Here is a 26,763-nt window from a genome sequence, read left to right on the forward strand (position 1 = left end):
ACTCTCCCTTCATAACACAAGCTTTGTATTTGTGATATCTTCCTGGTAGCTTTTTGCCCCCGTTCCAGTTTGAACTCCTCTCTCATTTGACAGCATCATCAGTGATCTTGGAACCACTTTTTGACATTCATTTTCACAGCTTCATGGTGGCTCATCACTATCCTTTATCAACCACTAAATCCCAGTTTCCTCTCCTCACTGATTTCCAAGTAAAACACTCTCAGTATCCCTCACAAATTCCTCCTTGTCCCTAATTTCCCAGCCTGCTACATTTAATCTCATCTCTATTTCTCACTCTTCAAATTCATCAGATCTCCAAGATATTCCAGTTCCTTCGAATTACTGAAGCCTCACACTTTTGTTCATCACCAAATTTGATTTTAATTCTCGCTTTTTGTGCCAAGGTCATTATAAAAAGGCTTTTCCTAAGAGAGGGAAGAGCCCACCCCACGCCCTGGCAGGGAGGAATTTAATATCAATTCCCCACTGCACCAGCCCTGATTTCAAACCACTCCATCGTCACCTTCCCATTTGATATTTTTGTCTATCTTGCAGCTCTTACATGTTTGCACATAAAATTCTCAGCTGAAGTCCTGTTAAGTGGGACTGATTCCATGTCCTTCATGGAGAAACTCAGTTTATTTAAGTCCAAGAGATATTAGAGCAGCGAGCTGCAGGCTGTGACAGGAGCCAGGAGCTCCCAGCAGATGGTAGGAGACACCCACCCTGGAGAAACTCACTCCTCCCATCCCCAACTGCCCGGGGTGTCTGGATTTCACTGAAGCTTCCCCCCCCCCTCCCCTCTTCGTTCAAATTGAAAATAGAATGATTTGTCCTTAACAGCTCATCACTTCACCCACCTGTCAAGGCTAATGTGCAAAGCAACAATTTTATCTGCTGGTTTCCCCATTTTCCAGACATTCTCCCATCACTATCTACATGAAGTGCCATCAGGACTTTTTTTGGACCACTACAGACCCTCACACCCTTTCCCCCCCCCTTACAAGCTGGTAGATCCTTGCTGAGCAGGAATCCAACTTTCTACCAAAATAGGTGCCCCTATTTTGTGTAACTTGAGAAAAAAAAAAAAAGTGTAATTCTTTTTCCACCTTAATGCTGTACTAGTTTTGTGCATAATCACAGAATCCCAGGATGGTTTGGGATGAAGGGGAGCTTAAAGATCACCCAGTGCCACCCCCTGCCATGGGCAGGGACACCTTCCACTAGCCCAGGTTGCTCCAAGCCCTGTCCAACCTGGCCTTGACCTTCCAAAACTGCAGCTTTCCAGCAGAGAAGTTTCACTCCTGTAAACAGCAGCTACAGAACATACTTAACTCTCCTATTTATTCAGATTGTTTGAGGCCATTTAATGTGAAATCATCAGTAAAGACGTTCATGGAGACTCTCCAGGAGCTCCTACATTTCCAGGCAGCCCATTTGTTTTAAAAGAACTTTATAGAGGCCTAATGGTTCAATGCTGTCACGCAGCATCAAGGAAGAAAAGGAAGTGTAATCCCTATTTTAGGGATTTAAGGGCATTGCACAGAGAGACAGTGACTCGTTAAAACTTACACAGGAAGTCTGGAGTAGACCTTTGGGATTTAACTCCTGGCATCTTCCCCCAGTGTCTTAATCACTCTGCCATCGTCTTATTTTCTATTTTGGTAGTATTTCCATTTGCTGAAGTGTACCTGACTCAAAGAGCCTCTTTTCCTTGCTATCAGATGTACTATTTCTTCTTTCCTTCCTGTTTCCCTTCTTGTTTAGGTAGACACATCCTTCCTGAGGAGCTGAGCAGGCTCCAGGCTCCTCGTCCCGTGCCAAAACTTCCTTATTCTACATCTTGGACTCCACAGCCAGAGAAAGTGGGGGAGGAGGAGAGACTCTGTCAATAGAATCAGAGAATCCCAGGATGGTTTGGGTTGGAAGGGACCTCAAAGCCCATCCAGTGCCACCCCCTGCCATGGGCAGGGACACCTTCCACCAGCCCAGGTTGCTCCAAGCCCCGTCCAACCTGGTCTTGGACACTTCCAGGGCTGGGGCAGCCAATCTTCAAAGGATGCATGGAAGCATTCTGCACTCTCTTCTGCAGATCTGAGTCACTCACTGATGCCAGGCAGTTCTGCTTCTCCCAGCACTTCCTTGTCGTGTCCTCAGCTTCAAAAACAGAGTTAATGGAAAAACTATCATTGCTATCCAAATTCAGGGCAGTGTGGCAGGAGATATGTTGGCCAAAACTCTCCTCCAGCACATCAATCACGAGAAAATCCTTCAAAACATGCCTGGAGCAGCCTTTCCCAACCGTGTGTACCTGCCCTTGTCCCATTCCTGAGGGCTGTGCCTGGCTGTGGACAGATTCCAGCAGAGGGGGCTCTGAAGCTGGTTAAAAACCAGGAGCCTTTCTGCTTGTGGAGTGGTAAAATTAAAAGAAGGAAGAGGAGGAAGGATGTTAAAAATATTATATGCATTTATCTCACTGCTTCCTCTGAGCTGGCAGCCTGGACAGTTTCTAGAGCAGCAGTAATGAAAAAGTACAAAATTAAATGCTTGTTACAGTCACAGGCCCCAAAATCACCTCAGACACCACTTTTTCTCTACACCTATTGCTTGCTACCATGGTGGTTTTCTTTCATTTTTAAGTATTTTCAAGCCATTTACTGATCAAGGATTAATAATGTGCTTTTCACTTACATTTGGTATCAGAGCAGTGACTTTCCCAAGGTCACAGAGCAACCCAGCTGTGCCAGATGTTGGTTGTTCCTTAATACTTACAAAAGAGGGAACCTCTGCTTGTCTCTTTTTCTCCCCACATTCCTCTGCAGGACTTTTTGGCACCTGTTTGGCCTCACTGACAGGGAATCTGCTTCTCCCATCACCTGCCAGTCCACGACTTCTTGCACCAGCAGCTCCAACCTGCACAGGTTGCCTCCTCCCACCAGAGTGGGAGCTGAGAAGGTTTCCCTGGAGAATTCCACAGATCCAAGGGGAAAAATAATCTAGGAGGATGCAAATACAATTCTAGGGTAAAAAGACAAACAATTCTTAGAAGAAAAGCATCTTATCCAAACAGGGATTGCTAGAACAAAGTCCATATATAGCTTAAAAGCCACTGCAGCATCTTTGCAGGCAACTCTTTCCACTGTGGACATGAAGCTTAATAAGCTTTTATTTCCAAGCCAGTACACAAAGAATTAGAAAGAAACCCAACAATTTAGTTGAACTAGAGTTAATCTAAATACTTAGTGAAGTCATCAGTCCTGCTTGCCAAGGCCTAAGGTACAACTTTCCAAGCTTTGCCACTCCATTCCATCTCAGTCCCAGTTCCAGCCACGACACCAGTGACAAAAACACCCTCTAACAGAGGTCACCCTGCACAGGAGAGACTTAAAGCTACCGAGGTGCCTAATTGCTTTGTCTTCAATTTGCCTGTATTCAAAACCCCCTTAGAGACCAATTATTTGAATTTAAAAACATTCCTCTTCCCCTCATCTTAAAAATGAAAACATGCCAGCAGGTAATTCCCATTTGTTGTGCAGAGAACGAGCAAAGGAGTGGGAAAACATCAGCATGAACAACACTGGGACACAGGGACCCTGCAGCAGATTTTTAAGAAGGCAAATATTTGAAGTACAGCTGCATTACCCGTTCTGCTGAGTTCTGTTGTGACTGAGTTCTTAAAAATATAATTATTTGGGGTAATTTGCAACTTAAGAGTAGCTGGAATTATCGAGTTTGTTTGGGTATTGATGGGAGATCAATACACTTCAGCTTTGCAGGGGCAAGACAAAGCTCCTTTTCGCAGCAACAAACTCCACACAGAGTGAAGGAAGCTCGTTTTCAGTCCCCAGCTCCCCCCAGGTTTAACTCACCACACAGTGAACTGCAGTCGATCTACAAATGTTCCGTTTTTATTACAAAGTATGAAAGGCAGAAAATACTGTACCTAATACACAGGAGGCTGAAACTTAGAAAGAAGGTTAAAAAATCTGAATAAAACTACATAGGAAGCGGGAAATAGCATAAAAGAATGCAACATTCCACTTTCAAGCGAGTTCAGAAAATTGCCTTAAAATTTACAGAGTTTCAACAATATGGTTCCATGACTCGGGTGTTAAAATCCATTGTAACAAACCCTTCTGTGTTTTCTCCATAAAAATAAAGGAATATAGGGACACTGCAGTTATCCATGTCAATGAATAGCAGGATAATAGGATTCCTCTAGGACAGGGGAGTAGCGAAGTTGCAGGTGGAGAAAAGGAGGACAGAAGTAAAACTACTATTGCTTTAACATACTTCAGTGAGAACAAAGAGTCAGGAATCTCATATGGGTGTTTGTACAATCATGCTACAAAGATTACACCTTCAGGAAGTTACCACAACGGGACTGTGAATGGGGAGAGCAGAAGGGAAAGCACACATAAAAGTAAACATCTCCTACTCAGCTACTGGTAACAAAAATGCTTAAATTACATTTTACACTGCTAGCAACCCAAGTGGAAAAACAACAACAAAAAGAAAAAGGTTCCTTTTAAATAGTAGATTTCTTAATTCCTATTTCCCAGGTTGTCAAGAAAAGCAACACATCTCTGCTCAGCTGCATTAGGACTCTGTCCTTCCCTGGTTCTTGCCTTTCTGCCTCGTTCAGATCCATCCTCAGCTCTAAGAGGGGGCTGGAGTCACATGTTCTGCCAACAGGATCCAAGGGATGAGAGCTGGACCACGGCCTTACAGATGCTCATGGCCACAATATTTTGTCAGGAAATAGCTTTTTTTTTTTTTTTTCTTCATTTCATCAGGTTTTCTGAAAAGAAATAAACTTGATGGAAGCCACACAGATGATTTTTTTTTTTAAAATTTAGTTTTACGACTGTGGAAATTCTTGCTTGATGCTGAGTATCAGAGGCTGCACAAAAGGCCACCGAGGTCCTTGGCAGACACAGCTGTCACCTGAAACAGGCAGCAGCAACTCTCAAAGTGTTTTTGTTCTCGCCTCTGGTGTCTGCCATGAATCACCAGATGAGCCTCCAGTGACTGGTATTTAGCTGTAATTTTAATTACTGCTTTTTTTCTAGTGCTGGTGAAAGGTGCTAATCAGAAGTTCTGGAGATCTCTTCCTTAAAAAAATGAGTCAGGGGCATCCTAAACTCCCCTCCACACCCTTGAGAAAGAGACATTTCTGACTCCTCTGGGGTAAGCAGGGGATGTACAGCTGCACCACAAAGTGCTCTTTAAGTGCCACAGACAATTAATTCCCTGGATTCTCTGCAAAGATCAAGAGAAAAGTGGGACAGAGTTGACAGTACCTGCCCATTCCATAACTGATTTTGGACACCTCCTTTCCATGTCCAGTGGACAATAAAGACAGGCCTGCTTTGGAATATTGCTGTGAGAGCAGAAAGCAGGGAATCCACGTCAGAGGGAGCTTGTGTTCACTGGCAGGATAACACAAGGTGGATTTGAGGTGCTGGGACCACTTTGCTAACGAGCAGTGGGAAAACTAAACCCTCCAGGACTTTGATGGGACCATCAATGTGGAATCTGCTGAGCCAGGAGCTTGGCTGTGCTGCTGCTCATCCTTTTCAGTGTCTCTGGAAAAAACTAAAACACCACTGACAAACCGACGAGTTCAAGAATTTCAGCTTTATGGATTTAGGCAGCAGCTGCAGTTTTTCTCTCACGAAAATAAGTTACCCAAATAATCCAGCTACATCCTCACAAAACCAACCTGTCACTGCTGCCACTGTGTTCAGATGGTGGAAAAGGGGATTCCCAAACACCATCAGGTTCCTAAGGAATAGGGACTCTCGGGGTGACACCAGCACTGCAACCCTTGGGTTGGTCTTACAGGATGGTGTCAAGATCAGAACATGAAGTTTCAGTTTAACATTTACAGTCTTGTCAAGTGCTCATGTTTTTGGTTTTCAGTAGAAACAAATGAGGGTCCACGCTGACCACAGCTCAGGATTTTGGTGGCTGTTGTATTTAACATTTTCTACACAACACAGACAAACTCCTACCATAAAAGGGCTGAGGAAAAGATGACTCTCCTCCTAATCCTACCAAAAATATACTTGTTAAAGTGCCATCTGCAAGAGAACAAAACTGACACACTCAGCTCTTCATTTACATCTCAAACAAGCCCGAGCACATCTGTGAATTCCGTACATGGGACCCCTCCCCTCACCTGGGCTCTGCACTGATCTACACTCCAGACTGATGCAGCTTTCTCACTGCACCACCAGGCAAAAATAGAGCTTTTTACTATTATCCAGAACATTCAGGAGAGTAATTACAGCTAAGTTTTGAAAGGATCATTAACTTTGACTTATGAGAGGCAATGCCTCCCCCGTTAAGCACATTTCAAGGTTCCACAAGGAACAACCTGTATTATCAGTCTCCTTTCGTAGCGCTCGAAACCACCGTGTTTTCTTTCTAAATAGATTGTCAAAGCACTCAAATCCTTGCCTTTTAAATCCCTGCACACAGAAGTACAATTCCCAGAGATGCAAGCTCCCCTAGCCCACCTCATTTAGACAATTAACAGAGCTGCCACCACACCACACACAGTTCCACATCCACCTTGTTGGCTGCAGGTCTTCACCTCACTAACGAGTTTTACATCATCAAGACCCCCCTGGCTGAGAGCCAACAGGTTGCCCACACCAGAGTAGGAATCTGTGGAGAGCTTGGTTTAAAAAAGAACATAACAACCAAACAATAGTTTAGTATCTTGGATTAACCCCCTGGAGAAGTGACACAGAACTACTTAAGTCAGAGAGAGAAGTATTTCTGTCCCAGATCAGGCTGGCCTGGACCAACACCAGCACCTGCTTTTCTGCTTTGCTCACTCCTTCCTTAATGTTACTTTATACTCAAAAGACATGAGGCATTTGCAAGCAGTTGTTCTGCATTCTCTGCTTATGCACCAAATAATTGAAATTAAATACAAAATTATTTCTTTTTATAAACTTTGGGGAAAAATAATGATTATGGGGGGTTTACACCCAATCTAATCGAATGTTAGGCAGGTGAAATGTGATAAACTGCATGTTCTTCCAGTGATAAGTCTCGGGGTTTATTTTATCTTGCAGAGGAACCTGAACCAGAGCATTCCCTACCCTGCCACTGTCAGCAGGTGCTGGCAAAAGGGCACCAAAGTCTCTCCCTTCCTTGTCTATATGGAAGTGCCATTTGCACTACAGAACATCTCACCCATGAGGATTTTCATGTCTTTTCAGTCATTAACCTTTCAAGTGACTTCTTTGAAGCTATTTTAAGTATCATTTCCCTGTGCCCAAACAGTCTCTAGTGATTTAAAATGTAATTTCATGTGAAGAATGACAATGGATTATGCCCAAAGCAATATGCTGGAGATCCAGAAGGTATCCCAACTGGCTAAACAAACAGGATATAGGCTTTATTTAGAACCCACTGGAGCCTACAAGATTCCTTCACTTGCCTTTGACAAGTTTGGAATAAGCACCCAATTCCACAAATAGACTTCAAGCAGTTTTATGGATGGAGAACTGACATTGGATCCTCTTCAGGTCCCTAACAGGATTGTTTTCCAACAGAAGGAGAATCTACCTGGCTATTCAGACTGGGTCCCTTTATACCAGCTCTCTTCTCATCATCTTAGTGTAACACATTTTATTCCTCTGGGAATAAACTGCCTTTGTCCTTTAGTGTAGCCTATGGAGTCTTTTAGTGACTTCACTTCCAACTAAATTATCTTATAGCTTTTTTAAAGCATAATACAATAAAAAAAGATGCATTTTTCAGCTAAGCAAGAGAACCATTCATCTCTGACTTGTGCACAAAGGGGACACAGAAAGTCCTAATGTTGCAGGTACTTCCCTCTTGGTAACACAGTATGTTATCCCTACTACTTGTAATTAAACAATGCATGACAAGCCTGTATTTCAGATGAGTCCTAAAGCTGTGAATGCCATTTGATGCTCCTGCTAAGAAAGTCCTAATTTTCACTTCACTCTGCAGAAGCATTTTCCAGTTTCTGAGGAAGTGCTGCTGTAAAAAGTGGTAATTAATTGTTTGGCTAACACTGCTCTGACATCTTGCTGAAACCTGTCTGTGGAACACACCACTCCCAGCACTGCTGCTGGTAAGAAAAACTGACCTGCAAGTCACAAGAAGCTTTGTCAGAAATCCCACAACTGAACACAGAGTGTCACTGACACAACGTGAGCTGGAACTGTGTGAGAGTCTCGTGGTTCTCTGGGATCAAAAGGAGTGATGGACTAAAGCTGTCCCTAATGAATTCCTATCAAATTCCTGAGGCAATGCTTTTCTGAGCTCCACGGTGAGAAGCTGCCTGCAGAAGGGTATTTCTGTCTGCCCACAATGACAAACCCTTGCAGATTCTGTTGTGTTTGACAGCGTTCCCAGTGTCAGCCTCACTGCTCCACAGCAATCGCTTTCCCAACTTGCCTTTCCTGCACAAACTGACAGGATCCAGGTCTGCCAGTGTCCTACTATTTATAAACTGCCTCCAGTTGCAGGTGAATACTCATTAGGTGGAAAGACAATTCTGATAGTTTCTGACATTTACATGGAAACTGGGCTGCACAGCCTTCCAGACCAGCTCTGGCTGTCATGTCTTCATTTGGAGAGCACTGCAGAGCTTTTATCCCAGTACCTGTGTTATATTAAGACTTCAACAAAGATTTTTATCTTGCCTAATCCACTCAGCTCTGATCGAGAAGTATTAATGTAGAGCAATCCACTATTCCAAAGAGCAGCCCTCGGGCACATCCCCAGAAGTCAGGAGAGGATGACAAGTGCCAAACCTTGGTCTCAATGGCACAGCTTCTTTCCTTCTAAATCCACCTTTGTGCATTGCACTAGGGAATGATTTCTTTCAGAGAGAGCTTTCTGTTGGATAGCAGAGCAGCTTTTCTGACCCATCTCGCTCACTCAGCAAGAGCTGACAGTACAAAGCAAACACACATCACAAAAACATTGCTCTGCACTCCCTTCAAGACCTCCCAGAACACAGGCCAAGCACAAAGAAGCTCCAAGGTACAGGCTAACCACAAAACCCTGCTCAGGTTATTTGCCAATCAAGCAAGCTACAAAGTGTGAAACCATTTTATTTTGGTTTAGATAGGAAGTCTTCCGAGGGGAGATCATTTGACTGGAAGTGCCAACCCCAAGTCCATTACAAATACATTTTTTTTCAGGAGTTGTTACCTCCTGGGAGCTTATGTCATGCATGGATCTTCTTTCTGCAACCTACCACCGTTCTGTGTGCTAACACAACTGCAGGGTACACACAAACTCAGTTCTAATTTAAAAATAAGGCCTACCATAGTAACAACTGCCTTGAGCATCAGAAAAGTGTAAAGAAATTGTGCAACAAGTACTTGTACTTCACAGCACCAGGAAATTCTGCCCAGGTCACCAGGTACAGGGAGCCAAGGCAACAGTTAGTTCTGGCAGGCCTTTACTGCCAGGGAGCCTGAAGTGTTACTGTGGTTTGTATCCATGAACAGGTCCTGCTGTGGGCATGTGGAAGTGGATCACATATCAAAAGTAAGAATTAGGGAGAAAAACCTTACTCAATAGAAAGTTAGCCCAATATATAAAAAACATACAAACGTTTAAACAGTTTAGAGGCAGCAACAACAGGAATGATAAAGATTCCTGCCAAGGTGGCTGTTACATCAATGTCTTTTTTTCCCCCCACCTTGTTTTGCACCTGCATCTATTAAACTGGTTGATGTGCTGCCCCAGCTGGCTGACAAACACATGGACGTATGCAGCAACTTAAAAGCCTGCAAGCTTATTAATACAGTCAACAAACAAATATACAGAACTTTTACTGAGGGAAAAAGAATTCGACAAGAAAACCAGAACCCAGAAGGTCCAAGAGGCTCAGCACGTCTCTGCATTTTAGAGTCTTGAGAGACAGGAGAGGCCTGCCATCGATCCTTGTAACAGTTCCTTGTAACAGTAGATGCAAAGCAACAACAGATACTGGCCACTTGACTGGTGGTGTTCTTACTTTAGAGGGGAGGGGAATGAGACAGCCCTGCCTCAGTGGGGCACGGAGCAGCAGAGTTAGACCCTCAGGATCTCCAGGCAGTTGTTGTAGCAGATGGCTATCCAGTCTGGCTGGGTGGATGCCCACTGTACATTGTTGATCTCTCCCTCTGCTGTGTAGGCCAGGATCGGGTCCTCGATGGCACGAGGCATCTGCTGGATGTCCCAGATGAGAGCCTGGTGATCATCAGCTGCAGGGGAGAGAAGGTTGGGGGTAGAGTCACAGTGTAACAACATCTCCACATGTGGCTACCAAGGCTTATAGCCCAAGAGGCGAGATAGGACATGGCTGCTGCAGCCCTGATCCATATTCCAGCCAGAAATACAGCCAACAAAATACACTTGGATCATTATACATTATTCAGGACAGAGCTGAGAGACAAAAAATCAGTGGAACTCACAATAGCTGAAAACAGGACTGCAAAAAACCTAAGGAGCATTAATAAATAGGGTTAGTCAGAGCAGATGCACAGTTTGGGCACTTGGGCTCATGACTTCCACACTATAAACTCCAGTAGGTGCCTATTTCCATAAAAATTTAGGAAAGTCACTAATAAACAGCTTCTAAAGTGCAATTATTCTTTAGCAAAAAGCAGGCAGAGAACTGCATAACCTTTTGGAGGGAGAGGATTTTGCAAATGCAGTGAAAGACTCAGATTCCCCTGTAAGATCACACTCACCTGCTGTGCAGATGTGGCAGGAGGAATGAGGTGCCCAAGCAATTCCATTTACACACGCTCTGTGGTTGTTTAACCTGGCTACAGGAGTGCAGGGAACTCTCACATCTAGAATCACAACCTTCAGAAACAAAACACAACTGAATTAATAGATTTTTATTAATTATTAATTTAAAAAGACAGATTTAATAAATCTTTAACTGCATAAATAATTTAAAAATAATTTTAAATAATTTAAAAGTATTTTTTAATATTTAAAAATATTTAAATAGTCTTAAAGTAATTTTTAATATTTAAAAATATTTTTTAGAAATTTTTCCAAAAAACTAAGTATTTTGAGCTCAGGCTATAAATATGGCTCTTTCCTAAAGGATTCAGCTGGCAAGCAGATACTGTTCCCAAAGAACAGCTTCTGGAGGGTCAGTGTGTTGTGTGTCTCAAAAGGACTCAGATCTCACAGGGGGTTTGTGAGTTATGCCACAAATTGTGGCAAACAAATTGTGCTTCCCTTAAGCAGCACAGGTGACAAACTAAACACTGAGCTGGGAAAGAAAAAGGTGACTAAAACTTTATGTGAAAATTATTGCCCAGCTGCTCACAGTCTCCTCTGAAATATATATGAGCCTTAAAGTTTATAACACCAAAGTCACTTCTTTAACTCCTTAGTGCACTAAGAACTGGTCCTTAATCTGCCACTGCCAGCTTGTTCTCAAGTTGGGCCAGGGGAGGTTTAGGTTGGAGATTAGGAAGAATTTCTTTGCAGAGAGGGTGCTCAGCCATTGGAATGGGCTGCCCAGGGAAGGGGTGGATTCTCCATCCCTGGAGGTGTTTAAGGACAGACTGGATGTGGCATCAGTGCCATGGGCTGGGAACCACAGCAGGGTTGGATCAAGGGTTGGACTGGATGATCTCAGAGGTCCCTTCCAACCCAGCTGATTCTGGGATTCTATGAACTACGAAATAACACCAAGCCACAAAAGTCCCAACTCCAGCAGCTACAGGAGAGGAGCTGGTGCCTCACCTCCATCCCATCCATGGCCATCGTGGCAAGATAGTTGGGATCCTGCTTATTCCAGCAGAGGCGGAGCAGGGGGTGGTGCTGGGGGTCCTCGTAGATGATGGTGCTGTGCTCCAGGTGGCGCAGGTCAAACATCCTCACCGAGCCGTCCGCTCCCACCGAGGCAAACATGTCCCTGCCTCCCCCTGCCCGGCTGAAGGCGATGTCATACACCTGCACACAGACACACACAGCTCCAGACAGCACAGTGCCTCCCCCCTCCCAGCAAAAATCACCTGCTGGACGGGCAGCACAGCTAGCTGTGACCCGTTCTGCCAAAGACTTCATGTCCCCAGCAAGTTTTCAGCTGCTGCGTTTGCCAAAAGGAGGAAAAAAAGCCCCCACTTAAACATATGTTTATGTTTATGTAATTAAATTGAATTTAATTAATTTCATATCATTCACTGAAACTAAAATGTATCAATTTCCCAGACTCGGATTTTTTATATTATTCTTGAAAATTGATATATGATGTTATTTATATTATTGCATATGAATATTAATAGGTTAAAATGGGAGAATCTTGCAAGTTGTTTATTGCCTTTGATGTGCAGCTGATTTCAAGTCCAGTTTGGTGTTTTATCTCATTTGCCTAAAATATTCTGGAGCATAACCTGGTAAAACAAGAGCTCCAGTCCAGAGTCTATGATGAGTAAAAAGAGTAGTTTCAATTGCCAACAGCATTTAAGTACTCAAAACTGTATGACTTAACATTAGATAAATGATCTTTTCGGGCCATTACATTTTGCAAGAAAAAGGAGGAAAATGGAAAAGTTCTGTTCCTTTTCTACTGCTTTAAGAAGAGTCAATGCCAACAATCAAAAACCCCCATCACCTCTTTGTCATGTGCAATAAGCTGGGTCTTCACGTGGCCAGAGACCAAATTTACTCTTCCCAGAACCTGTCCTGTCTCCAGACCCCAAATAGTGCAGGTTGTGTCAATACTTGAGGTACCTGAAACAAAAAAAGCTTCTGTTAGCAAAACTGATATTACCCCAAATGATTTAATCAATTCCTGGATTAATGTAATATCCCCCAACATCTACAGATCAAAATAGCCACGAGAATAGAATTAAACCCAAGAATGTCAAACAGCCAACAGCCCTCCTTGCATTTCAATGACCCAAACCTTTCAGCTGCAGGAACAGCCTTCCACACAGGAATAAAGGGTAAATAGCTCATGTCTGCTTCAATCTATTTGGAAGCCTGATGCAAGTCTGAGATGAACTTTCCCATCCTGCCCATCTCATGTGCATGCCAAAACCAAAATTCAATCAGTGTTGTGATAGCGTGTTATTATTAATTGATTGTTGCTCTGGACCGAAGGTGGGGTTTGCAGTAAAGCTCTTAAGAGATGAGAGATGGAACACACAAAAAATAAATCATGTAGTAAATAATTACTAAGACATATTATCACTGTTAATCTCTGGGCAAATCCCCCCTGACATAAATGGCTGTTCTCTTCTGGGAAACAAACCTCTGGATCAGTCATCTTGGATTCACAATTTGTCCCGCAGGCTATAATTAAACCTTAAACGTTCAGCCCCCTCCTCCAACTGAATTAAGGGCTCCTGGCTCTCCTGCTGCTGCTGAAATGGCTTCACAAAACACAAAGCTTGGTCTATCTACCGCAGAACACTCTGAAATAAGTCACAGGAGCTGATTCACATCCTCACTGAGCGCTGCAACAGCCCTGAGGGGCAAGACTCCCTGTCCCCAAATAAGGAACACCCCTAGTCCAACCTGAGTGACCCATCTGTAGTGGAGAGGGCACCTTCCAATCCAAAGAAATAAAAAAAGTCTCCCTGAGGTGATAATTTTAATTTTTTAGAACATGTTAACCCACGACAATGGCAGTTTCTATGATGCAGCAGTTGGCCCATTGGTTGGTCACCACATTAACCGGTCACAGAGTCACAGCTCAGACTCCACCAGACTAAATTCAGTGGTGTGCTGAAAAGGCAGCATTCTCTCAGTCTCACCCAGCAGGTAAGGATCCACTTCATTCCAGTCAAATGAAGTCAGAGGAGCACAGAAATCTGAGTTCTTGTTGTTGTTCAGCAAACATTCCAGCCGGGTCTCGGTTTCACCCACCTCGAGAGAAAATGAAACGTATCTGACTTAAACAGCAACATCACCTGACTTGTTCCACTGGCACAAAACATGGGGAGTTAATCCTGGGTTTTTTCCTCTCAGCTTTACATCCTAAAGCTCTGGAAAACACAACCATCATCTCCAAGTTCAATAAGCTGATTAAAGCAGCAACTACCGTGATACTTTTGCTTCTCCTACAGGCTTGGTACTTAGTCACATTATTGCAGCAAAGAAAATCTTGAATGAAAATGAGATCAATATGCAACACAACTGATGCCATGGTTCATCTTTTCCTAGGGAGGATTTACTCACCCTCCACACTCGCAGGTAGTCCCCACTGGTGGCCAACAGGTCTGGGTAGACTCCCTTGGTGTCTGGGATCCACATCAGCTTTGTGGTGGGGTAGGGGTGATCAAAGGTGTTCCTGCAGATGAATTCTGAGCTCTCTTCGTCCAAACCAACGAGCTGCACCTGTGAACAACCAGATTTAAAAGAAAGCATTTTACCAAAACATTAATTTCTAATGAGAGCATTAAGACTGAGTGTGTTTCAGGACACCTTCTGTCACCTCAAGGACAATACAGAAGGAATCTCAGGTCAGTGGAATGAGAAATCATGAAGGCTTTGCTTCCTGGCTGGGACATGTCAGCAAAGTGAAGTATCCACCACCAGACAGTGCTGTGCTTTGAAGAGATAACCCCAAACAAACTGAAATCCAGTCCTAAAGGATTAAAGGCCACCCTTCCCTTTTTCACATTGCAAAGCCCAGTTTAAGTCACAGACTTCAAGTGCACAAACGTCATTCCGACTCTGATGCTGACAATGTCATCCTCAGGGAGCAGAACAAGCTGCAGTTTGCACAATTAAAGTCCCAATCATGGAATTCTTGGCCATAACCCTGCAGGTTGTGATGGATCACGGCAGCTTTCATGAATGTTTCATGATGTTTTTTCAACATCACACGACCTAAAACGTTCTGTCACAAGTGCATGACATTAAGACTCAGATAAATCACATCAGAGAGTCAGAAAGTAAAACAGAATTCAAACCTTAAAAAAAAAATATTGGGAAGCTAAAATAATTACCTAATTCAAATATTTTGTATGAAAAGACCGAGAAAGCAGGTCTGCTGCAAGATTCTACACAACTGAGTTCCAAATGAGTATTTTTTGCACAGTGATGTGACAGTGGGAAGGGCCAAACTTGCCCCGTTGTGAGAGTGCTGCAAGACACAGCAAACAAGAAACCATCTCCACGCAGCCTGGTCATGACAACACCTGAAGTAATGCCTGAGGTCCCAGACATGATGTTATTAGAAAAATATTGACATGTCAGAAAGTGTTCAGAGAACAAACGGTGCTGGGAGGACGAGTTGAACCTGCAGTGAGGACGGGAGCCAAGCAGGATGAAAGTCCCACTGTGTGAAATGCTGCCCAAACACAAACATTGTGGGGACGACTCACTACAATTACTGTGTAAGCTGCTCCCAGTAGGAACTTCCTAGTACTTTCCACACAGCAGCTTCCTCCTGGCTTAATGGACTTTTTCAGAGATGTTTATCTGGAAAAACCCTAAATACTCTGGGATAAGTAATGTGGTTAATGAAGCACATATTTAACTAGATTGGAAATCTACCATATTTTTTTCCCCACCCAACGAAAAACCAGAAATGTTTCAGAGGATCTTAAACTTTAATATTTGCAGTTTTATGAGCCCATTTAGAGATGCTCTTAAATGCCCCACCACAATGAGAAGCTCCATCCTTTCCATCCCATAACAAACACTAGAAGATATATCCAAGTATGCTCCTAAAAACCGTGCTTTCTGCCTTGCCCTCTCTTTATTACAACTACTCCTTATTATCCTTCACACTCCAGCATAAATCAGTCAAAAAAATCTCCCTGACTTCTGAAGTGATTGACAAATAGCTTTCTAACTCCTTTAGGGATCAGAAATACTAAGCGGATTTTACAAAGGAAGCAAATTGTCCTTGGTGATAGAAAATCTTGTGGCAAGGTCAGGATCAGAAGACAAACGACCTCTAATCATTTCTCCTTTGCTTATGCTGTTTGCAGCTCAACACCAGTGTATTAAGCCCACACAAAGCAATCAACATCCTCATCACCAGAAGCAAATCTCAAACCAGCAAAGGGGCCACTTTCACCGGGGTGATGGAGATATTCCTGCACTGCATATTCATGTTTAACCCTTTCTGAGACTGAAGGAAAAGCAATGCAGCACCACAGGATCTCTGATCCTTGACATTTCTGGGTGCAGGTTGGGTTAGAGAACACAAACTGGGTTGTCAACATCAGAGCTCCTGCCCCTGCTGCAGGTCAGGTGTGAGACTGGAACTGGCAGTAACTCCAAGCAGAAGGCACTGGAGGCAGGAATTCTGCTGGAGGAGATCCATTCTTCCCAAGCTCAGCATATTCAAAGCTGTGACTCTTCTCTTTGGACTTGATCACATCCAGTGATTACAGAATCCCTCCACTCATCCTCTTGTGCAGGCTGGAACCATGGGATGATTTCCAGGATGCTGATTTTATTAGAGCCCTGTGTGTCCCTTCTGTGAGGCAAGGTTTGCTGCTGCACAAGGGAGGGCCTGAGGTCCAGCCCAGATAAAACTGAGGTGATGCTAAGGAAAAAGTCCCTGTCATTGTATCCCTGGAGACAATCTGAACCATTCTGCATCTCCCTGTAACTCATTCCATGAGAAAACAAGGACCAGTGTGTTTGATCTCCACTAGTTTTGCAATTATGCCACGACAGTAGCTGGGAATGCAAAATATTTATTTGTTCCTCCAATACATCAAGATATGCTAAAACTGGATGTGGATTTTGCTATCGTAATCCAAGTCTTTATCAGCATAAAGCTTAATTGCAACAGTGCATCTGAGCAATAAAGTGCCTTTAATCAGCATTCCTTAACTTCTGAAAAAAATCATGCCTCCAACATAAATCAGGCACAGAACTAAACAGTGCAGAATTTGGTAACAGCTTCTTTTTCTTACATGGTTTGAGGAACAGTGAAGTAAGTTCTCAGTACTTTAGGAAAACCCCAAAACTACAACACTTTAATCCAATTAGTAAGTACCAAGATGACATTTCACAATTACTTTAGGGTCATGTACAATCAGAAAGATGTCACTGCACCAATTAATCTTCAACGTGCAATCAATCTTTCTCTGCAATGCTCAGTCTTACAGAACAAGTGACCTTCTGGCAAAACAACCCCCCTGAACCCTCTGTGGTTCTGCCTGGGAAAAGCTGGCAATCTGGGAAGCATCTGCTCATAACCTGTCTGTCCACTCCAGTGATGGGAGCACACACTGGACAGCACAGTCCCTGCCTTCTAAACTGGGCTCCAGTTTGGTCTTGCACAGAGACCCAAAATCAGCCTTTCCTGATGTTTTCCACAGGTCATTCCTGACCCAAGAAGCCACAGCCAGGAGCCTGTGGAACATTTTAAACGGTGAGACCTGTGAACACCTCCATTCTCTCCCATCACACCAGTGATCCAGGAGGGATTATAAAGCCTGACAGCAGTTCCCCAACCCAAGAAGTTCAGGAAACACCACCTCAAATTGTTTAATTCCTCCAACTGGAGCAAGGCATCTCGCTTCTTGTACCAGTGATTCCATCAGCAAAGGTGCACAAGCTGAAACAAAACTCCTTTGGGGTTCAAACAGTTCTTGGCAAACAACTTCAGGCTGTGCCATCCAGGGTTCATGGGGGCTGGAGGTGTCTGGGAATTGGGGATAGCAGGGAATTAGGGTTTGGCAGCCAATACATTTGAGTTCCCCTCAAAGCAGAGGTGTAAACAGTCATTTTATGTAACCTGTGGGTGCTTCGAACTCTGGTAATTACTACAGAAACAGAAAACCAGAGACAAACAAGAAAAAAAATTCTCTCTTTCTTTCCCTGTAATTCCCTCCCAGTGAGCACTTCTGCTGCAACAAATTGAGTCTTTTTAAAAGCACCTTTTTAAAACAAACCCTAAATCAGAAGAGTAATAAGGAAAAGGTATATTCACTGATTTGGTTAGACTTTAAGCAAGCTAGGCTATTCCAGAATATTTTTGTTAATAAGGAAGAAAGGCAGTTATTTGGAACAAACCATTGCAACATCAGGAACAGAAACGTAACTGGGACCTTGTCAGTGCAAAGAGAAAGCTGAAATGAAAATCAGTTTTCATTATCCTTTTAATTAGTGCCAACTGTACCTATAAGTGTGTTTTGATGTCAGAAGCTGCAATATCAACCATCTCAACCGTGAAGGGCAAATTATACGCAGAAGGACAAAACTTCACACATACTCTGCAAAAATCTTAAATTTCTGTTAAGCCCAGAAGCCAGGCTGTAAAACCAACTGCTCCAGGCCCTTTGGAGCACAGTGGAATATTTAAACAGGGAAGCTTCAGTTCTTTCCCTTTGCTCCTTTAGGTACAGCACTAACATAGACAGAAGCTGAAAGAGTTTACAACTTCTGTGCAGGTAGCACAGCCCTATATGTGCCTGTCCAAGAGTTCCCAATGTGGAGCATGGAACTATTCCCTGGATGTTTCATCACCCTCTGAAGGACTCAGCAAAGCTGTGAGAGTCATAGCAAGGCAGCATAAGGACAGTGCAGGGAAACACCACTCCCAGGAGTGTTCTGGTCCCCAAAGTAAAGGAGACAACATCAAAACACTGAGCAATAACAACACTTTCAATTAGCCAAGAGGACTCCCTGTTAACTGCCTTCATACAAAAAGCATCAAACAAGAAATCCCCAAAAGAAAGAAAAAAAAATCACTCTGAAATATCAGAGACACAGCAAAGTGAAGGTTATGTTCACTGCATTTATTGTCCAGGTTTAATTTTTAATCATACACCATCCCTCCTTCTCCAGCAGCAGCATCCAGACTCATCTCACCCTCACACAATTAGTTTCCAGCTCTTTACACCACTCAGGCCTCACAGCATGTGGTGCTTCTGTGGACTGAAGTCAACAGAATCGTTATTCCTGGAGCTCAGAGGTCAAGAGAAGCCCTGGGGAATATTTACAGACAGCAATAATTTACATAGTCCTACACAATTTCTGTCTGCTACAACTGTGAGTGTGAAGGGCAGAAGGGAGGGGGTTGACTCAGCTGCTTTACACTTGAAGCCTGAGCTGAAAAGCAGATCTGATCTCACTGAAACTGAGAGCAACCCCAGGGAATGCCCCAAACTTAAAGAGAAGGCAGCATAAATGTATATTCCCTTATTAACCAATGCTGCCACCTCTAAACAACAAGCTGTTGGCAGGTTTGCTATTTTACCTCCTCAGATCACAGACTACAAAAACATTTTCAAGCTGGTCTTTAAACAAAAGGAAAGTTTTCAGGCCTGTCCCCAGCAGCACTCCCAGAAGCACAAGGCTCACCAGGAAAGGGAGACAACTCACCAACAGAGCTCACACTGCCTGAACCACAACGTGCTCAGCAAAGGGCAGTGACTGAACCACCCTGAGAGATGTCACCCCTGTCCCTCCCTCATTACACCCCTGCACAGAGCCCAGCCCCCAACTTTCTGACAGGATTTGCCACAACCTCCATTAAACCCCTTGACAAAGCCACGTGATTTAAACACATAAAACCATGGGCAAGACCCTCAGTGTCATACAAATGTCAGGATGCTCTGTAACTTCATCCATCTCCTCATCCCTCTTTTATTTCTATGATTCATTACACCAGATTAGCACCCTAAACTCTGCTCAGAGGTGACTGCATTGAGTGTTCTGAGAGGAGGACACAGCCTCTGTTGCCTGTGTGAGGTTCCCCTGAAACACTGAAAATACAATCTCATGCCTCATTACACCCTTGTTCTCGGGGAAAAGTGCTGAGGAATCACTGAAAGTGGTTTATATACTTTTGAAAAAAAGTTATCACACAGGAGTCCCCGACAGCAAGGAAGTACAACGGGAACAGCACATTCCCAACACAGCCTGAGACTCTCTGGGAGCTGGGGCTGGAAGGGACCTCTGGAGATCATCCAGTCCAACCCCACTGCCCAGGCAGGGTCACCTGGAGCAGGTGACACAGGGAAGTGATCTGGGGGGGGTGGGTTTGGAACGTTTCCAGAGAGGGAGATTCACACCCTCCCTGAGCATCCTGTTCCAGTGCTCTGCCACCCTCCATGGGAAGAAGTTCTTCCACGTTAGAAGTCGAATTTCCTTATATATATATATATATGTATATATACATATACAACCAACAAACTTTAGTCCTGGCCACGAGCTTTCTCTAACATGGAACGAACAAAAAGCCAGCTATGCCCCAGCCAGGATACCTTCTCCCCTTCCTCCAGCAGCAGCACCCAGCCTCACCTCACCCTCACACCTTCCCCTTCCAGCCCTTTGCACCGCACAGACCTCGCAGCACGCGGTGCCTACGTGACTCAAACCACCACCACCGCTGTTCCCGGAGCTCAGGGGCCAACCCCAGCCCTGCAGCAAGCAGCGTTATCCCCAAACCCAGCAGCACCATCATCCCCAAACCCAGCAGCACCATCATCCCCAAACCCAGCAGCACCATCATCCCCAAACCCAGCAGCACCAAACCCAACAGCACCATCCCCAAAACCCAGCAGTACTATCCCAAAACCCAGCAGCACCATCCCAAAACCCAGCAGCACCATCCCAAAAACCAGCAGCACCCCAGGGTCCCATCAGCAGGGAGGAGACCACCCTGGGTCTGGTGCATCCCCTGCACCTCGGGGGGCACCTGAGGACTCTGGGGGTGCCCAGGCGCCCCCCGACCCCGGGACGAGGAGGGTCCCCCCCTTCTGCCCCCGTGCCCGTCCCCCCACCTTGTTGTTGTACTCCTCCACGAAGCTGCCCAGCGCCAGGCGGAACCGCTTGTCGGGCCGGACGCTCCAGTTCATGGCGTACACGGTCCAGGGCGCCTCATACTTGTAGATCTCCTTCCGCTTCCCGTGCAGCGACATGGCTGGGCCAGGGGGCTGCCCCCGGCTGGGGGAGCGGGGCGGCGGCGCGGGGGCTCAGCGGGGGAGGCCCGGCCCGGCCCCCGCGGCGGCGGCGGGAGCGGGGCAGGCTCGGCACGGCCCGGAGTGGCGGGGCAGGCTGGGTTGGGCTGGGCTGGGCCGGGCTGGGCTGGGTCCCGGTCGGCCCCCGGAGCCGGTCCCGCTGCGGCCCCGGCGGCGGCGCTGAGCCCGTTCGGGACTCGGCCCCTCACACAACGGGAGCGGAAGCCACGCGGGGAGCCCCGCCCACTTCACGCCGGTTGGCTGCCCTGCCTGTCATTCAGAGCGCAGGATGCGCCTATTGGTTGTTTCAGCCGTCTGTTCGGCCCGCTTCGGTTTGCTATTGGTCGCTTTGCCCTTCATTCAGAACAGGCGCTCACGCTCCGGCGGGGGTGACCTATGGCTGCCCTGGGCCCCGCCCTTCAGGGGCGGGGGCGCGCATTCTCGACATCTTATTGGCTGCTGGGGGTCGCAGTGGGTGGAGGCGGGATCTTGAGCCCTTATCGGTGGTTGATTGGCTGGGAGCGATGTCAGTCACGCCAGCCCGAGGAGGGCGGGGGCAGTCGGGCTCCACGGGTTCGAGTCCCGCCCCCGTCCGGCGGCGGACGGGGCAGGGCTCAGCTCTAATTAACCGGAGCTTAATTATGGGGCTTATTTTTGGAAGCAACAGCATCGCTGGCGCGTGCCTGGCGCCTTACTTGGGGAATGGGAGCTCCTTTCTGGGGCTCAGCATCCCGGGGTGGATCAGCTGGGGGCGGGAGGGGGTGGCTGGTTTAACCCGCGATGGGGGCTCGGGATCTGTCCTCGCCTCTCAGGGGCCATATGGGAGCCGTGGTGGGTGACCCTGGGTCCACCCCCCAGGACCGGTCCCATCCTCACAGGAGCCGTGTCCCGTCACAGGGGATGCGGGGGGGAGGGGTGTGTTTGGAAAGGGCTGTGCCCATCGAAGCCCCTCTCCCTGCAAGGACCCTTGGTGTGATCTTTGCCGAGTAATTCCTTCCCAGTGGGATGCAGCTGAGGCTCAGCAGAGATTTGGAACAGCTTTTCTACACGACCAGCAAGCTGTGTATGAGAAATGATCATGCAAACACACCTCAGGCAAAGCCCCCCCAGCTCCATCCTTGACATGTCAGAGCTGCAGACAGCCCCACACCCCCTGAGTGAAGCAGCTGGGGTTTGACCACAGCCTTTTTGGGGGAGTCTTGGCAGATTTATCACTTTGCACTGCCAGGAACGAGCGACGACTTCATGGACGCTCCCAAGGAGCACAGCCCTCACCCGCATCAGGTGCCAAAAACATCTTTATTAGCAAAGTGTACACTAAAACTCCAGAGGAAGAGATGCTCACAGTTTGACTACTCTGGAAGGGAGCTCGATACATGACTTGAGCTGGCGGCCTAGGACTGTCACAGCATCTACCCGAGCGGCGAAGGCGGCGGCGCTACGTGGGCTTCTCCTACGGGAATGCTGCCAGGAGAGGGGCTGGCCGGGAGGAAGCACCTATCAAACCTTTATCAAAAGAGAGAAGCTGGCGGGGAGGGCTGGACAGGAGGCGTCCGGGGCTTTTCAGCTCTCTGGGATTGTGCTTTTGAGTTTTGTGCTTTACGCCCAGGCCGGTGACCGGTTGGATTTGTGTGGGGAGGTGTGGGAGGTGTTGGGGGGGTTTGTGAGGCGTGATCGGCCTCGCTGGAGGAGTCAGTGCCCTGTGGGACTCGTGCTGAAGCATTGCAGTGGCAGGGGCTGTCGGCCCTTAGTTTCTCAGTGGCAGTCAAGTAGGACAAGCTTCTGCCCTCTGTCCTTGCCCTTGGCTTCCCTCCTGCAGCTCCCCACGGACCACACCGTGGAGATCACCCCCTCCTCCTGTGCTGACCACCCTTTCTGCAGCACCCGCGGGCCCTGCTGGGCTTAGCCTGGTACCAACCCATGGTCCCTGCTCCAGAGAGCTCCCAGCACAGCTGAGAGCCGTGGATTTGCCCTCCTGTGTTCGCTGTGGTCGCTTGGCTTGTGCCATTCTTGAGAGGAAGCCTTGGCAAGGACGAGGCGGTGGGTACCTTTTGGCCTAACCAGCTCCTTGGTGGCTGAAAGAGCTGTTCTGGGTTCACTATAATGTGCAAATGAAACCTACTCTATTGGGAACCGCTGGAAAACGTCGACCTTGGAATCCAGCCACGCTACGCTTCCTTTCACGGTGGCAGAAGACAGCTACAAATTATACCCCTGAGCCAATGGCATTGTCCAATGTGTTACCCTTGCAGTCAAAATCGACATCAACTGACCCAGCTTGCAGTTGAGGTTCCTCCTGACTCGCCTTGCAGTCTCTAACTTCCAGGAAGCACTGGGTCGGAGAGGTGTCTCTGAATGTCCTGGTGCTCGGGAGGTGCCTCCAAGTGCTCGGGGAGGGAAGGGAAGCGAGAGCCCCGCAAGAGTCCCTGGGTGCTTGGTGCCCTTTGGTGGGGGGGCTCTGGGCTGGGGAGAGGCGGGGAGTGCTGCTCCTGCTCCGAGTGGACTGTCATGGTTTTGTCGGATGACCCGGAGAGGTGCATCCCGCTTGACAAGGAGTCCCTGGATTTCAAGTGGAACTTTTCTACCTCCGTGTAGCTCGGGCTCTGGTGGGAAAGGAGGAATCCAGTGGGTTATGGTAGAAGCAAAACAAAGCAGCCATGCTCCCTCCTCCTCATCAGCCTTGGAGCCTCACCAGGCTCCGAGCCCCAAAATGTCATTTTTCGCTTGAGCCTCAGATTAGAGGAACCCCCTCCCCTCCCTGCTGGTGAGGCAGCCTGGCAGTGCTGGGGGTGGCAGCTGTGCCCCAAAATCAGCCACGCACTGGGAAAATCTACACCCATGTCAAGGCCATTGGGCTTTGCCTGGGCCCACGAGTGTTTGGCTGTGCTTTGCCTGGCGGGAGATCAGATCCGGCTGCCCAGGGCAGAAGGATGCAGAGCCAGGGGCTGAGCCAGGAGGGGTGACCTTACCTGCTCCTGGGTCGCTGTCTCCTCATCCTCCAGAGGTGCACAGGGGGCGAGGGGCTCCAGGCTCCGCGGGAGGATCCCGTACATGGCCAGGTTTTGGGAGGACGGTGAGATGGGGCTGTACGCGGGTGGCACTTGGGACAGCTGGCGCTGCAGGAGCTGCAGGATTATACTGATGTCTGATGACATCCTGGACTCCAGCCTGGGGACAGAGCAGCCCAGTGTTAGTGCAGTGCATCCCCCTGCACCCCTCGGCTGGGCAGGGGAGGCACTGGGGAGGAGGTGCCTGTTCCTCTGCCTGAGGGGATGATGCTTTGCCTGCTGCTCGCTGAGGTTTTTAGAGAGCTTCAAACCAGAGAGATCAATCCTGCCATCTCTCTCCTGCCATTCTCAATCATCCTCTGCCCAATTTTATGTGGAGCCAAAGTGGGATCTGGAGTGGGGATTTGAAAAAAGCTAAAACTACCCTGGAGGGGGGAAAAAATTGCAATGGTTAGTTTTAATCTGGATCAATTCTCCAGGCCAGAAGCTTGTGCTGACAGATGGAGCAAGGCAGGTTGGTGCCAACCACTTTTAACTGAGTAATAGAAGGAAATGGAAAAGCAAGAATGTTTTCCCTCTGCCTTGGCCCTGACTGAAGTGAGCAGCTCTGGCAGGAGTGGGCACAGCCCCCCTTGCAGGGCACAGTCATGGTGTCACTTACAGAGGGGTAGATTTGTCCCCCAGTGCTGGGCTGGAGCATTGGCGAGACACCCAAAACATGGGTGTGTGGTGAAGTGAGCTCAACAAGGGCAGCAGAGCCCACAGAGCTCATGTGGGTCCTGCCTGGGGACCTTAAACCTGCACCTCCAGTGTGGGCTCTTCCCTCTTGTTCAAAAATCACAGAACAGTAGGGGTTGGAAGGGACCTTAAAGATCACCCAGTTCCATCCCCTGCCATGGGCAGGGACACCTTCCACTAGCCCAGGTTGCTCCAAGCCCCGTCCAACCTGGCCCTGGACACTTCCAGGGGTCCAGGGGCAGCCACAGCTTCTCTGGGCAACTTGTGCCAGGGCCTCTACACCCTCACAGTCAGGAATTTTTCCCTAATATCTAATCTAAACCTACTCTCTGTTAGTTTGAAAAATCATGTGTTTTTTATTATTTAGAGAGCAACAGTGTGCATGAGGCTTGTTTGCTCGAGCAAGAGGATGCTTGTAGCTCTTTGCAGCAGGAAGAGGAGGCCTGCAGAGGGCTCAGGCCGTGCCCTGTGGGTGGTTTTGTGTCCACAATTGCATTGAGTTTGGAAGCAGTGGCAAAGTGACAGATCCCGGGGGTGGTGACACTGTGGCAGATCCCAGGGGTGGTGACAGGTCCCAGGGGTGGTGGTACAGGGGCAGACAAGGGGCTGGGCTGCAGCCAGGGCCAGGACTTTGCCCTTTGAGAAGCTGCTGCATTTGCAAAGCGCTCCCACCACCTCCCCGGGAACGCGGCATCCCAGGGGTCAGGAGGTGGCATTGCTGCCACAGAGCCCACTGTGGCCACTGATAGAAAGCAGAAGGTGATGGCCCAGAGTCCCCCTGGGTCCTCTCTGACCCTGTTCCCCGTGGACCTGCCCACCTGCTGAGCTGGGCCTGCAGGAGCTCCAGCCTGGACTCGATCTGCCCCGGTCTGCAGTCGCCGGGCAGGGGCACGTCCCGCGAGCTCTGCACCAGGGAGATGTGCTGCAGGGCCTCCGGGGCAGGGTTGGGCCGCCGGTCCTCCCAGAAGGTGAACATGTTGGGGATGTCCAGGGGGGTGGCTGGAAGGAGAGGAGACACCTCAGCACCTCTGTCTTGCATCCTCCAGCCCCGCTGGCATGGAGGTGCTCCAGAGTCCATCACCCTGACACACGTGGGGAGCCATCTCTGGGACATACATGGAGAGCCTTCGTGTGACACACATGGAGAGCCATGCCCTGATACACATGGAGAGCCATCTCTGGGACATGCATGGAGAGCCATCTCTGGGACATGCATGGAGAGCCATCTCTGGGACATGCATGGAGAGCCATCTCTGGGACATGCATGGAGAACCTTCATGTGACACACATGGAGAGCCATCACCTGGCACACATGGAGAGCCTTCACCTGACATACATGGTGTTCAGAGAGAGCCCATCACCCTGACACCTGAGGGGCTTATGGGGATCCATCCCCCTGGCACCCAAGATGCTCCGGGACAGTCCATCACACTGGCACACAACACAACTATGGAAGTTATTTGGCCCCTTGGAGCAGCCCCAGAGGGGCCCCTGGGTGCTGGGAGAAACTACAGGGCACAGGAGGGATAGAGCAGACACAACTGGGGACAAAAGGCAGCAAAGACCCTTGGTACCAGCCTGGCTCCCCTCAAATCCACGTCCCATCCTTGGCTCTGCCCCCAGACAAGGCCCCCATGCCCAAGCCTCTCTCACCAGCCCCCTGCCAGCTCTGGCTGCAGCCCTGGGTACCTGCATAGGACTGGCTGCTCTCTGCTCCTTGCTTCCCGACCTCCGCGTGGTCGGCGCTGGGGGTGACGAGGCTGAGCGAGGGCAGGGCGAGCTCATCCTTTTTGGGCGTGGGGAGGGGCTCAGCTTTCACAGGGCTGCCGGTCTTGGCCTCGTCGTCACTGGTCTGGGAGCAGGGAGAGGTGCTGCTGCCCGCGTCGTCCCACTGCTCCTTACTCAGCGGGTCCTGCGGGTTGGTGAGCTCTGAGTAGGTGTGATACTGCTCTGCATCAGAGATGCCCGTGTCTGGGTCTGTGGGACAGCACAACAGGTTAATCTGGGGAGTGCCACGCGTGGAAAAATCAGCCCCCGTCCCTTGTAGGGCACCTGTAGGGCTGGGGGCGTCCTGAGGGGAGGGACAGAGGGAGGGAAAGCAGTTTGGGTGCCCCCAG

The 26,763-nt window shown here is 47.9% G+C and overlaps 2 protein-coding genes across 3 annotated transcripts in view; both read right to left on the bottom strand.

Moving 5' to 3' along the window:
- Positions 1-3,886: 3,886 nt before the first annotated feature.
- DCAF7 (DDB1 and CUL4 associated factor 7) lies at positions 3,887-21,119 on the bottom strand. Its single transcript, XM_051768676.1, has 7 exons — positions 20,724-21,119; positions 14,203-14,361; positions 13,779-13,890; positions 12,632-12,750; positions 11,761-11,970; positions 10,743-10,860; positions 3,887-10,253 (listed from the first exon to the last, which is right to left on the bottom strand). Exons 1-7 carry the CDS (start codon positions 20,859-20,861, stop codon positions 10,081-10,083), a joined length of 1,029 nt encoding a protein of 342 aa, XP_051624636.1. The 5' UTR covers positions 20,862-21,119; the 3' UTR covers positions 3,887-10,080.
- A 798-nt stretch (positions 21,120-21,917) lies between these two features.
- KCNH6 (potassium voltage-gated channel subfamily H member 6) overlaps positions 21,918-26,763 on the bottom strand; it is a 34,711-nt gene continuing 29,865 nt past the window's right edge. For both annotated transcript variants that reach the window (XM_051768662.1, XM_051768661.1), the window contains 4 exons: positions 26,336-26,623; positions 25,465-25,645; positions 23,870-24,068; positions 21,918-23,503 (listed from right to left, as the gene is read on the bottom strand). In XM_051768662.1, the coding sequence (XP_051624622.1) occupies positions 23,216-23,503; positions 23,870-24,068; positions 25,465-25,645; positions 26,336-26,623 (956 nt within the window). In that variant the 3' untranslated portion in view covers positions 21,918-23,215. The remainder of the gene's footprint in view (positions 23,504-23,869; positions 24,069-25,464; positions 25,646-26,335; positions 26,624-26,763) is intronic.

This window comes from Manacus candei, unplaced genomic scaffold (genome assembly GCF_025592945.1).
Source record: "Manacus candei isolate 608988 ecotype Guabito, Panama unplaced genomic scaffold, ASM2559294v1 h1tg000096l, whole genome shotgun sequence".
NCBI classification, from domain to species: Eukaryota; Metazoa; Chordata; class Aves; order Passeriformes; family Pipridae; genus Manacus; species Manacus candei.